Source organism: Puma concolor, chromosome D1 (assembly GCF_028749965.1).
Source record: "Puma concolor isolate L17-30 chromosome D1, mPumCon1.1.hap2, whole genome shotgun sequence".
NCBI lineage: Eukaryota > Metazoa > Chordata > Mammalia > Carnivora > Felidae > Puma > Puma concolor.
In genome coordinates this window covers 53,160,654-53,175,354 of record NC_141676.1, presented here as the reverse complement: position 1 = coordinate 53,175,354, position 14,701 = coordinate 53,160,654, and the positions used below count along the sequence as shown (strand labels likewise).

Below are 14,701 nucleotides of genomic sequence, written 5' to 3'. Positions count from 1 at the left end.
GCTGGGAAAACTGGACAGTGACATGCAGAAGAATGAACCTGGACCACTTTCTTACATCATACACAAAAATAAACTCAAAATGGATGAAAGACCTCAATGTAAGACAGGAAGCCATCAAAATCCTTGAGGAGAAAGCAGGCAAAAACCTCTTTGAACTTGGCTGCAGCAATTTCTTACTCAACATGTCTCTGGAGGCAAGGGAAACCAAAGCAAAAATGAATACTGGGACCTCATCAAAATAAAAAGCTTCTGGGGGCGCCTGGGTGGCGCAGTCGGTTAAGCGTCCGACTTCAGCCAGGTCACGATCTCGCGGTCCGTGAGTTCGAGCCCCGCGTCGGGCTCTGGGCTGATGGCTCAGAGCCTGGAGCCTGTTTCCGATTCTGTGTCTCCCTCTCTCTCTGCCCCTCCCCCATTCATGCTCTGTCTCTCTCTGTCCCAAAAATAAATAAATGTTGAAAAAAAAATTAAAAAAAAAAAAAAAAAAAAAAAAAAAGCTTCTGCACAGCCTGTCAGACAACTGACAGAATGGGAGAAGATATTTGCAAATGATATATCAGATAAAGGGTTAGTATCCAAAATCTATAAAGAACTTACCAAACTCAACACCCAAAAAATAAATAATCCAGTGAAGAAATGGGCAAAAGACATGAACAGACACTTCTCCAAAGAAGACATCCAGATAGCCAACCGACACATGAAAAAATGCTCCACATCACTCATTATCAGGGAAATACAAATCAAAACCACAATGAGATACCACCTTACACCTGTCAGAATGGCTAACACTAACAACTCAGGCAACAACAGACGTTGGCGAGGATGCAGAGAAAGAGGGTATCTTTTGCACTGTTGGTGGGAATGCAAGCTGATGCAGCCACCCTGGAAAACAGTATGGAGGTTCCTCAAAAAACTAAAAATAGAACTACCCTACGACCCATCAGTTGCACTACTAGGCATTTATCCACAGGATAAAGGTGTGCTGTTTCGAAGGGACACATGCACCCCCATGTTTATAGCAGCACTATCAACAATAGCCAAAGTATGGAAAGAGCCCAAATGTCCATCGATGGATGAATTGATAAAGAAGATGTGGTATATATATACAATGGAGTATTACTCAGCAATCAAAAAGAATGAAATCTTGCCATTGGCAACTACGTGGATGGAACCGGAGGGTATTATGCTAAGTGAAATTACTCAGTCAGAGAAAGACAAAAATCATATGACTTCACTCATATGAGGACTTTAAGAGACAAAACAGATGAACATAAGGGAAGGGAAACAAAAATAATACAAAAACAGGGAGGGGGACAAAACAGAAGAGACTCATAAATATGGAGAACAAACAGGGTTGCTGGAGGGGTTGTGGGAGAGGGGGTATGGGCTAATGGGTAAGAGGAATTAAGAAATCTACTCCTGAAATCTTTGCTTTGCTATATACTAATTTGGATGTAAATTTTAAAAAATAAAAAATAAAGTTAAAACAAAAAAAAAGAAAGACAATTTGGCAATATCAATCAAAATCTTTCTTTTTCCATTTCACTCTGCAATTCATTCTTAGAAATTATCCTATAAACTTATGCATAAAGATATATGAACAAGTACATTTAGTACATGTTTTTTACAGTAGCAAAATACCAGAAACAAATTGAATGTCAGAAGTTCTTATTAAATTATCAGATATCCATGTGGTAGAATATCATTCACTTAGCAATGTGGCATATCTAGTTTGTGATAGGGAACAGTCTCGAAGGTAATTAAGTTAAGAAAGAAAAGGAAAGGAAACAAAGGATAAAGGATATGATTAGTATGCTAACATTTGCTTTTGTCTTTTATGAGAAAACATATACATATATTCTTGTTCATGCAAAAACTATCTCTGGAAGGATTCCTAAGAAACTGGGTTACTGGCTGCCTGTGGTGAAAAGGAAGAAATTTGGGAGTCCTAAGCACAGAAGTCTTAGTAACCATTGTTTATATTTTTTTAATTTTATTTGAATTTGAACAATCTACATGTATGACAGTTAAAATCAAAATATTACTAAAAAGAGTATTTTAAGATGTTCTTTGTATGTATCACTTTTGTATCATTTAAAAAATCCTACTCAAAGGAAACAATCTGAAAAGTAAAGTAGTGGTGAGTAAATTATGGGACAGCCAAATACAGAAATATAAGATTCCACATTGCTTTTAATGATCTGGAAAGTTTTGGTTTATTTATTCATCCATGTCATAATTTTTTACTGAGTTCCTATTTTATGTCCTAGAACACACTACTGAAACACAAAGGCAGGATACAACATTATTTCCATATAATGATGTAAACTGGAAATACAAATATAATTATAAAATGGAAATAATGGAAATAAATCAAATATTAGTATTTGTTATCTGTTAGCAATAAGATTATTCTTGATACATATGTATTTGAACATACTTATTAGAAACATGAGTGGTAATAATAAATGGCTAATTCAAACTTTACCTTTAGAATAAATTTTGACTTGTTTTAGTGCTCCTCTGTGGAATATTTCCAGGAGCCAAAAAAGGTGGAGGGTTATGCACACATAAAAGAAACTGGGTCATTTGGGGGGAGTCTCTATTATCAGGACCCTGAGCTAAATTCTCAAATGCAATCTTCCTGCCATTTCAGTTTTATGGACAGACACTGCAAATGGGGCACCTGTGCTATGGATACTCCCACCAGTGTTACCAACAGTTCCAGCCTCCAGATTTCCCACTTCACCTTGATGGGGCTCCCAGGCATTCATGGGTGGCAGCACTGGCTCTCCCTGCCCCTGGCTCTGCTCTACTTCTTAGCTCTTTGTGCTAATCTCCTCATCATGATCACCATCCAACATGAGACCACGCTGCATGTGCCTATGTACCATTTTCTGGGCATACTGGCTGTTGTGGACATGGGCCTGGCCATCACCATCATGCCCAAGATCCTGGCTACCTTCTGGTTTGATGCCAAGGCCATCAGCCTCCCTGAGTGTTTTGCTCAGATCTATGCCATCCACTGTTTCTTCTTCATGGAATCTGGTATCTTCCTCTGCATGGCATTGGACAGATATATAGCCATCTGTCACCCCCTTCGATACCTGTCTATAGTCACTGACACTTTTGTGGTCAAAGCCACAGGATTCATGGTGCTCAGGAATGGACTGTTTACTATCCCAGTTCCAATACTGTCTGCCCAGAGACACTATTGCTCCAAGAATGAAATTGACCACTGCCTGTGCTCTAATTTGGGGGTCACCAGTCTAGCCTGTAATGGCATCACTGTGAACAAATTTTACCAACTGATCTTAGCATGGATCCTGTTTGGGAGTGATATGGCTCTGGTTTTTTCTTCCTACGTGTTAATCCTTCACTCTGTGCTGAGGTTGAACTCACCAGAAGCAATATCAAAGCTCTGGGGACCTGTAGCTCCCACCTCATTCTCATCCTCTTCTTCTATACAGGTATCACTGTGCTGTCTGTCACATACCTTGCAGAGAAAAATATGCCCCTAATCCCTGTGCTCCTTAATGTACTGCACAATGTCATCCCCCCTGCACTCAATCCCATGGTCTATGCACTCAGGATGCAAGAGCTCAGACTGGGCTTCCAGAGACTGCTTGGACTGAGTGAAGATATTTCCACTAAGTAACTCCAGCTTTAGAAGGCCACTAAGGTGTGAAGAAAGGATAGAGATTTTAGCTGTCGATAGACCTGGGTTGTGATGTGTCTTCATCTCTCACTAGGAAAAAAGTAGCCAATAAAATCATGAAAACTGTCAGTCTCACAGATCAAAATATACATATGAAAATCACAATGAAATTTCCTTTTACTATAAAATAAGTAAGAACAGAAAAGTGAAATGTTGCTGACCACTGATGCAATTCTGAGATTGATACTCATACACAGCTGGTAGGACTGTAAATTGGCCCAAATGTACCAAAAAGCAATTTGACAAAATTTACTGGAGTGTTTGTAAATGTTAATATTCTTTCATCTAGTAATTCTATTTTTAGAAAAATATCTAAAAGAAATAGTCTAAATTGGGGCACCTGGGTTGCTCAGTCAGTTGAGCATCCAACTGTTGATTTTGCCTCAGGTCATGATCCCAGGGTCATTGAATTGAGGCTTGCATCAGGCTCTGCACTGCGCATGGAGCCTGCTTGAGATTCTTTCTCTATCTCCCTCTGCCCCTCTCCCCATCTCATGCTCTCTCACTCTGCTCTTTATCTAAAATAAATTAAAAAATAGTCTAGGGGCGCCTGGGTGGCGCAGTCGGTTAAGCGTCCGACTTCAGCCAGGTTACGATCTCGCGGTCCGTGAGTTCGAGCCCCGCGTCGGGCTCTGGGCTGATGGCTCAGAGCCTGGAGCCTGTTTCCGATTCTGTGTCTCCCTCTCTCTCTGCCCCTCCCCCGTTCATGCTCTGTCTCTCTCTGTCCCAAAAATAAATAAAAAACGTTTGAAAAAAAAAATTTAAAAAAAAAATAGTCTAAATGTAAGCAAAAATGTATTCATAAAAAAGTTATTGTTAATAGTAGTAAAAAATGAAGACTTTAAAACTGTTTATGCGAATTTACTCTAACTTGTACATATTTGTTTTTCATGTCATTTTCATAATAAGAAAAAGAAAATAAATGTTTATTCTAAAAAGACAGAGAAGGGGCGCCTGGGTGGCTTAGTCAGTTAAGTGTCTGACTTCAGCTCAGATCACAATCTCGCGGTCTGTGAGTTCGAGCCCCGCGACAGGCTCTGGGCTGATGGCTCGGAGCCTGGAGCTTGCTTCTGATTCTGTGTCTCCCTCTCTCTCTGCCCTCCCCCGTTCATGCTCTGTCTCTCTCTGTCTCAAAAATAAATAAACGTTAAAAAATTTTTTTTAAATAAAAAAATAATAAAATAAATAAAAAGACAGAGAAAAGTTTCATTTTTGTAGCAGAGAATTTCAATAATAATAATAAATTAATTAATGGTTAACAAGTGCTAAGTACTTCTCATAAGCCAGAAAACACACACACAATCTGATTTAATACTCACAATAACCCTGTGAAGTGCATACAGTATTATTCCTAACGTATAGCTAAGGGATCTAGGGCCCTGGAGGTTACAGAACATGCCCCATCAGCACAATTTTCAAGTGGGGGAGCTGGGATTCTACTCCTTGCAAGTGTGATCGCACAACTTTTGCAGTCTTCTCCCTCTTACTCTTGCTCTGTTCCAGAATTTCTATATGACTCTGAGCAACTTATGAAATCTCCCTCTGCTTCAATTCTTCAAGTTAAAAGTAGTGACAGAGCATTTTGCTGAACTAAGTCACAGCATACCATGCGAAGCAAAAGAGATAATAAAGAAAACAGGCTTTGAGATGTGATATGCACATGTAAAAACTGATGTAATTATGTGGTAAAACCTTCTAGGAAAGAAAGAAAGAAAATTGTCCTAGAAAATACCTTAGAAAAGTAGCTCCAAATAACCAATTAATTAAATCTAAATGAAATTTTACCGATTGCACATCTAACAAATATGCATACTTTTGAGTACAAGAATGTTGATCCATGTTCATTTTTTACCTTCTCCAAGCCTAGTACAGAACTTTGCACACAATGTACACTTAATACTTGATTCATGATGTGATTGATCAGTAGTATAACATGGTCTGCCGAACTATGTATCAAATATACCAGACCATGGTACGAAGAATGACTTCAGAAAGTTTTCATGAGTCCACTTTGGAGAACAAGCTCTCAGAAGACAGCCCAGGAGTGAAGCAACACCATGAGCTCATCCCACCAGGGAAGTGACTGCTGGGCAGCAGAGCAGACCTGCAGGAAGTTAATCCATAATGTGGGACCTTCCTAAGAGTAATGCTTGGAAACTCACCCAAGAACAGGGACTATAAACTTTCTCCAAAAGCAGCTATTACTTCACCCTTGACGGACAATGACCACTGATTTAGATTGAGGCAATCCTCCAATAAGAAAAGGTATGGGAGAGACAGTTATAGAATAGGGCTTGAACTTAACCCAACATCCACTGTTTCTAGTCCAAAGGAGCAGGATAATAACAACATCTAACCTTCAAGAGTTTTGTACAGTTTGCAGAACACTTTCCCACAGTGGATCAACTAATTTCATGCAGTCTTCATAGCAGCCTTCTTAGTTAGGAAGCATTACTGCTTTAGTACTGCATTAGTACTTTTTCACAAAGAAATAGGCGCTCAGGTTGAATGATTATACAAGTTCATCAGCTAGTAAATAACAATATTAGCCATCCTAAAATCTAGCTCTAAACTTTCATTCACGTATATTTTAATTTATTTATTCATTCAAAACACACAGCATGAGTCTATGTGTAGGAGCCCAAAGCGTAGACCACTCTCAACAGCTCTGTGGGAATGTGTCTCTCAGTCCTTTTGAAAATGTGTAAACATCTAACATCCAACCTGGAGTTTCAGCAAAAACTCTGACACAACAGAAAGATAAGAGCAGTTAATTATTCTCTCCACTCTATGTGCCATGAGTATAAAAAGGGATGTGCTTTCTGTTTTATCTTTATAAATTCTTCCTCTTTGCTATGTGTGCTATATTTACTCATTTGCTTTGCCTTATATGATTTTAATACCATCACACTATTTTTTTTTCAATTGCCTATTGTCTTTTCTAGCACATTTATTTTCACATCTGGTTTATAATTTAATTTGGATCTGTCTTTTCAAAACAACATTAGCTGTGTCTTCATTATTGTACAAATCAAAACCACAATGAGATATCACTTCACACCCACTAGGATGTTATAATTAAAAATACAGATGGTTAAGTGTCGGTGAAGTTATGGAGAAAAATACTGCTGGTGGGGATACAAGCTGGTGCAGCCATTTTAGAAAACAGTCTGGCAGCTCTTTGAATGATTGTACCACATTACCCAGCAATTTTCCTCTTAGCTAAATACCCAGCAGAACTGAAAACAGGTACAAAAATTTGTACCTGAAAGTTTATAGCAACATTAGTCATAATTGCCAAAAAATAAAAATAACATAAAGGCACATGAACTGATGAATGCAGTAAAAAAAAGAAAAGCAAAGAAAATGTGGTGTACCCATAGAATGGAAAATTATCCAGCCAGAAAAAGAAAAGAAGCACTGGTATATGCTACAACATGGGTGAACCTTGAAAACATTAGGCTAGATGAAAAAAAGTCAGACAGAAAAAGACACATATTATATGATTCCATTTGTAATAAATATCTAAAATAGGCAAATCTATAGACAGAAAGCAGATAAGTGATTACCATGGACTAAAGGAACAGGAAAATGGGAAACAACTGTTTACGAAAGGGTTTCTTTTGAGAATGGTGAAAATTTCTGTAATTAGAAGTAGTAATTGCAATACAAAAGTATTGTGAATGTACTGGAAGCCACTGAATTATATACTTTAAACTGGTTTAAATACTGAATCTTAATTTGAATTTCACCTCACCTAAAGACAGACAAAAAAACCTTTATTCTTACGATGTCTCTCCAGTGTCCTCTACTGCCAAAGTTTGGCATCATTACAGTGGACAAAGGCATATTATTTAAAGAACACTGATCCATTTTCACAGAGCTGGCCAAAAAGAATGGTTTGTAACTTAGTCACAATAAACTGATTAACAGCATAGTTCATACCTTTGACTACTCATCTTCCACATGCACCATTTTACACACGTTTGAACTCCCATACAACAAGAAAACAATTTAATACTTCTATTTTAAAAGATACAACTGTTCCACATATAAAGAAGTTCTCACCTTTTCCCCAAAATAACAAGATGCGCAATCCCGAGAGTCATTGTATACACTGCTGGATATAATACCATATTCTTCAAATTCAGTCAGAGTCCAATCAAATATTCTGTTACCTAAACACTAAACTGTAAAGTTAACTTCCAATAACTTGTACATAAAAAAGAGAAGCGTTCACATGCAAAAATAAAAGTTTGCATATGAAAAGCAAACAGAAAATATTTAAAGTTACTACAGTTCTAATTACTATAACTGTTCACAGCAACAGTTGTAGCCTCGGCCACAGCAACTTCTTACTCAACACGTCTCCAGAGGCAAAGGAAACAAAAGCAAAAATGGACAATTGCGACCTCATCAAAATAAAAATCTTCTGCACAGCAAAGGAAACAATCAGCAAAACTAAAAGGCAACCGACAGAATGGGAGAAGATATTTACAAATGACATAACAGATATAGGGTTAGTATCCAAAATCTATAAAGAACTTATCAAACTCAACACCCCAAAACAACTAATCCAGTGAAGAAATGGCCAAGAGACATGAATAGACACTTTCCAAAGACATCAGATGACTGACAGACACATGAAAAAATGTTCAACATCACTCCTCATCAGGGAAATACAAATCAAAACCACAATGAGATACCACCTCACACCTGTCAATTGAATGGCTAACATTAACAACTCAGGCAACAACAGATGTTGGTGAGGATGCAAAGAAAGAGGATCTCTTTTGCACTGCTGGTGGGAATGCAAACTGGTACAGTCACTCTGGGAAACAGTATGGAGGCTCCTCAAAAAACTAAAAATAGAACTACCCTACGACCCAGCAATTGGATTACTAGATATTTATCCAAGGGATACAGGTGTGCTGTTTCGAAGCGGCACATGCACCCCAACGTTTATAGCAGCACTATCAACAATAGCCAAAGTATGGAAAGAGCCCAAATTTCCATCAATGGATGAATGAATAAAGAAGATGTGGTATATATATACAATGGAGTATTACTCAGCAAACAAAAAGAATGAAATTTTGCCATTTGCAACTACATGGATGGAACTAGAGGTTGTTACAGTAAGCAAAATTAGTCAGAGAAAGACAAATATCATATGACTTCATTCATATGAGGACTTTAAGACACAGAACAGATAAACACAAGGGAAGGGAAGCAAAAATACAATAAAAACAGGGAGGGGGGGCAAAACACAAGAGATTCTTAAATATGGAAAACAAACAGGGTTACTGGAGGGGTTGTGGCAGGGGGATAGGCTAAATGGGTAAGGGGAATTAAGGAATCTGAATCTACTCCTGAAATCATTGTTGCACTATATGCTAACTTGGATGTTAAATTAATTAATTAATTAATTAATTAATTAAATTAAATAAAGATTCTCTCTCTCTCTCTGCCCTTCTCCTCCACTTGCTCTCTCTCTCTCTCTTTAGCTCTCTAAAATAAAAAAAATAAAAAATTTAAAAACTCACCTCCTTGTTGGATGCTAGGCCAATTCTAAGTTCACAAAAGGGTTTTGCTAATGAGTCTTAATATGCCCCCTTTGCATTCTCTTTTTCCACGTTCATAGTGTTTCATAATTTTGGATGCCATACTGAGATTCCTCTTATTATTCTGCTATCAAAGATCCATTCAGGCCACATTGCCAATTCATTGTCTATGATGGAAAATAAGAATAATTCCATCCCATTATACTGTCATTATTATTTAGTTTCTCTGATACTGTGAAGAAACCCACTGAGCAGACTTACCTTCCTTTGGGCAAGTTCATTGGTGAAAATTATCAGACAACAATCTTTCCCAGAGCAACTGATATTCTATTGGTGAAGGTTATTTTAGATATTTGTAGATTTTCTGAAATACCTTGTGATGTCAGTATAGAGATTTAATGCTGTGAAATGCTTATCAATGTTGTTCCTTTGAAAATCTACACCATTTCTCGCCATAGCATTTCCCACAAGGTCCTGAACAACACATTGTTATTCCCAAGTCCTTCTTGGTTGTGACATCAAAATTTTTATCAGTATATAAATGTATTGTTAGCAAAGTTAAGAACATAAATAATTGCTGTTCTACCAGAACTGTTACTTCTCTTGCTTATTTACAATCAAGAAGCAAAGAAGCAAATTTCCCTAATGTTCTGATAAATCTGTGACTTTCTTTGGCTAAAGCTTGACAATAATAATTTATGATTCAGTATATCTTATTAGCAAGCTAAACCTCACTTTGCAACATATTACAAAACCCAAACACAATAATATTCTATTAAACAAAATTGCAGAAATATTAGGTATCTTTGGTTGTAGCAAAAAAAAAATTAATTTCACACATTGATCAAAATATTGATTCTATTCCAAAACTGGACAGCAACATGCAAAAGAATGAATCTGGACCACCTTTTTACACCATACACAAAAAGAAATTCAAATGGTTTAAAAACCTAAATTTGAGACCTGAAACCATAAAAGTCCTATAAAAGAACACAGGCACTAACTTCTTTGACATAGGTCATAGCAACTTCTTTGTAGATAGATCTCCTGAGGCAAGGAGAAGAAACAAAAGCAAAAATAAACTTTTGAGACTACTCAAAAGATGCTTTCTGCACAGCAAAGGAAACTACCGACAAAACTAAAAGGCAACCAACAGAATGGAAGAAGATATTTTCAAATGAAATATTCAATAAAGGATTAGTAGCCAAAATATATTTAAAAAAAACTTACAAAACTCAACACCCCCCCCCAAAAAAATCCAATTTTAAAAAGGGCAGATTGCATGAACAGACATTTCTCCAAAGACATACAGATGGCCAACAGACACATGAAAAGATCCTCAACATCAGTCATCATCAGGGAAATACAAATCAAAACTACAATGAAATATCACCTCACTTTGGCTAGAATGGCTAAAATCAAAACACGAGAAACAACAGGTGTTGGTGAGGATGCAGAGACAGGGGAACCCTCTTCAACTGTTGGTAGAAGTGAAAACTGGTGCAGCCACTTTGGAAAATAGTATGGAGGTTCCTCAAAAAGTTAAAAATAGAACTACCATACAGTCTATCAATTTCACTACTAGCTATTTATCCAAAGAATATAAGAACACTAATTCAAAGGGATACATACTATGCTTATAGCAGCACTATCAACAATGGCCAAATTATGGAAAGAACCCAAATGTCCACAGACTGATGAACTGATATAGAAGATGTGGTGTATATATATAATATGGAATATTATTCAGCCATAAAAAATGAAATCTTGCCATTTGCAATGACATGGATAGAGCTAGAGAGTATAATGCTAAGCAAAGTAAGTCAGCTGAGAAAGATAAATACCATAGAATTTCACTCATGTGGAATTTAAGAAACAAAATAAACAACAAAGGGGAAAAATAAGAGAGGGAAGGAGGGTGGGAGAGATAGAGAGAGAGAAATCAAGAAACAGACTTAATTACTGAGAATAAACTGATAACTACCAGAGCGGGGGGCGGGGGGTGGTGGTGCTGGGGATGGGTTAAATAGGTAATGGAGATTAAGGAGTGTACTTATCTTGATGAACACAAGGCAATGTATGGAAGTGTTGAATGACTATATTGTACACCTGAAATTAATATAACACTGTATGTTAACTAAGTGGAATTAAAATAAAAATCTAAAAAATATATATTGATTCCATTCCATTGCAATTTTACTGTGTTTCTAGTAATTTTTGACTATTAGAATCTGACAGTCTTTAAGTAACAAAGAAGTAAATGGGTGTTTCTAAAGCTAATTTAAGAAAATTAAGATAAAATTAAAGTTTTATTTAATGATAGTATATGTAGATAGAATACAGAAAAGAGTAAAATGTCACTGCATATGAACAAAAGCATCACACTTTAAAATTACTCTAGACTGCTTCTTTATTCACTCTTCTCAATATTCATTCATTTATTTGACAAATATTCATAAAATACCTACTATGTGCCAGGAATTGGTCTAGGTACTGGGGATAGAGCAATGAACAAAAATTATAAAAAGCATGCTTTGGGGGAGCTTACATTTTAATGTGAAAAAGAAAAGAAAAACAAATGACGTCATAATATGACATGTAATATCGGGCATACAGATCGATAAAATAGAGAATTATAGGGTCAGGGACTGCTATTTTAGGTAAGATGATCAGAGAATGCATCTCTCATTAAGGAACATTTGATCTGAATACAAATTCAATAGCATTCTTTTGTCCAATTTAATTAACACTAAAATTTTGATGTCATGAAAGACAAGAGAGGCAAGTGGTCTTAGGAAAAGGAACTGATCAACAGAGACAAATACCAGGAAGTGTTCAGGTAAGATTACATCTTTTTTTAAATATATATTTTTAAAGTTTATTTATTTTTGAAGGAGAAAGAGAGAGCATGAGTAAGGGAGGGGTGGTGGGGGGAGAGAATCCCAAGCAGCCTCCACACTGTCAGTGCAGAGCCCAACACAGAGTTCAATCCCATAAACCATGAGATCATGACCTGAGCCAAAATCAAGAGTCAGATGCTTAACCAACTGAGCCAGTCAGGCACCCCCCAGGTAAGATTACTTCTAAAAAATATCCAATATTTTTTGGCAATTGAGATCATTAGAGCAATGTCTATTTGATGTTGAAACAAAGGTTAAATTGCAGTGAGACAAGAAATCTGTAAGAGGCAAGGATAAGAAAGCAACATAAAAGAGGTTACTTCCAATATTTGTGATGCAGGAAATAGATAGAGGCAATCTCTGGAAAAGATATGGAGTAAAGACATATTTTGAGATAGGGAGATTTCAAAACCTTCCCACAATGAGAGGCACTATTCATCAGACAAAACTGAATTACTCTGTGAGGATCCTGGAGTGAAAAGCCGTCCATCTGGTAGGCTGCCCTGGGACTAGAGTTGAATGGACCCAACATTATGTGACTAACCACTAAGAGTACTTGGGTTGTATTCCCATTGCAATGCCAAAAAAAAAAAAAAAAAAAAAAAAGACCCTGGAGGATGCTTGCTATAAAGTAGGGAGGGCCTAAAGAGTACCACACCAGGATCAGGCATCTCACCGATCTAATTTATACAAAAACCACAGACTCCAGGAGTGGCAAGCAACGACAGGAGTTTGTTCTGAACAACAAAAGGCTGAACACAGACAGCTGAAGCTCAGAGAGCAGAAGCATCCATAGAAGGCATTGCAGCCTGAGAGCCTCTTCAAAGACCTTCCTGAAGTAGTACATAAACCAGTCAATGACCTGCATCCTGAGAGGTGAGGGGATGGATGTTTTCCAACTTCCTGCAGTTCTATCCTCCTCTCTGAATTTGATTAATAAATATATACCTTATCCTTGCCTTCTATGGCTTTCCATATTTGATTCTTCACCTCTACTACCTCCCTTCTCTCAGTCTTCTCACTTTTGTAGAAACCAAGTTCTGTGATTAGGAAACAGCAGAGAAATGAGGCTGAGTTCCAAGACTGTTAGTAAGTCAATGATAAACCAAGGAGTCTAGAATAATAAATTCTATATCTAAGATTCCTAGAACAAAACACTAAACAATCATACTTAATTTACTTAATTTAATCATACTTAATTTACTTAATCATACTTAATTTACTTAATCATACTTAATTTACATTGATCATGAATTTCCAACCATTTCACTGAGATATGAAACAAAGATTAATATATATTTATATTTGTAAAGAGAGAAAATAGCATTGTTTGCAAGCAATTTTTAAGTTATTTGTTGTGCTTCTTTTTTCTTTAAGATTTTTTAAAGTTGATTTATTTATTTTGAGAGATAGAGAGACACAGTGTGAGCAGAGAAGGGCAGAGAGAGAGGGAGAGAATCCCAAGCAGGCTCAGCACTGTCAATACAGAGCCCAGTATGGGACTCAAACTCATAACCATGAGATCATGACCTGAGCTGAAATCAAGAAGTGGATGTTTAACTGACTGAGCCACCCAGGCACCCCTTCAAGATTTTATTTTTAAGTAATCTCTACACTCAATATGCGGCTTGAATTTACAAACCCGATACCAAGAGTTGCATGCTTTACCACCAAAGCCAGCCAGACACCCCTGCAAGCAACTTTTTGTTCTACTTAGAAAATCAGAAAAAGAGAATCAGTGGTAAAATTTAAAAATGTATAATAGTTTAGCAAATGATGATACACAAGACAGAAATGACAAAACAAATAAAATTGCAATTTATAAAATAATAAACCCAAATAAACCCAGCAGCCATTAATTTGTTGAGGTAATAGAAGAAAAAAAACTCACAAAATGTGTAAAACTAGTACAAGTTTAGCAAACTGAATGAATGCAAAAGGAAATAACAAAAATCAATATAATAACACTAAGAAAGATAAATATTTGTTCAGAATATCTCAAAATACTAATAATCATAAGAACAGCGCAGAAATAAAAAATTTTAATAACCATGTTTTAAAGATTGAAAGATTTGAAAGATAAACAAAGGCAGAGAGAATCCACATTTGCTGAATGTAAGAACTTGATAGTATGTCAACTTTTGGCTTTTCAAAATTAAGCCACAAATTTAACATGATCCCAACCAAAATTGTTATTTTAGAAACCAATGCAGGAATTCTAAGTTTAATCTGGAAAATAAGCACATAAAAAGGCCTTTAAATTTTAATAGAATAAAAATAAGGGAATATATTTCTCTTCTGTATTAAATTTATTATAAAACTAAAATTTTTAACTCAGTTTGATATTGGCACAAAATTAATCAGAAAAAAATAAAAACATTTGAGTGCCCAGATACAATTTATACATACAAAACTTTCTATGCAACAAAAGAGGCATAATAATCACTTGTCAAGAGATGTAGAAGCCATTGTTTAATTATGCAAAATCACTTTATTTACATACCTCTCATTAACAGCAAAATTAA

General features: G+C 36.3%; 2 protein-coding genes across 4 annotated transcripts in view; one reads left to right on the top strand and one right to left on the bottom strand.

The window, feature by feature from the left end:
* The window catches only part of LOC147576692 (olfactory receptor 52L1), a 455,531-nt gene that overhangs the window by 388,957 nt on the left and 51,873 nt on the right, over positions 1-14,701 (bottom strand). The window contains exons 1-2 of one of the 3 annotated variants that reach the window (XR_015241054.1): positions 13,167-13,216; positions 9,114-9,443 (exon numbers count right to left, since the gene is read on the bottom strand). The exons of 1 other annotated variant lie outside the window; for it this stretch is intronic. The gene's annotated coding sequence lies outside the window, so the exon portion shown is untranslated. Of the gene's footprint in view, positions 1-9,113; positions 9,444-13,166; positions 13,217-14,701 lie in introns of those variants that run through there. One more of the 3 variants, XR_015241053.1, reaches the window with a different exon arrangement.
* LOC112864967 (olfactory receptor 56B4-like) lies at positions 2,691-3,655 on the top strand. The gene is given in 2 exon segments (XM_025927985.1): positions 2,691-3,408; positions 3,411-3,655. Coding segments are annotated over 2 exon segments (963 nt in total).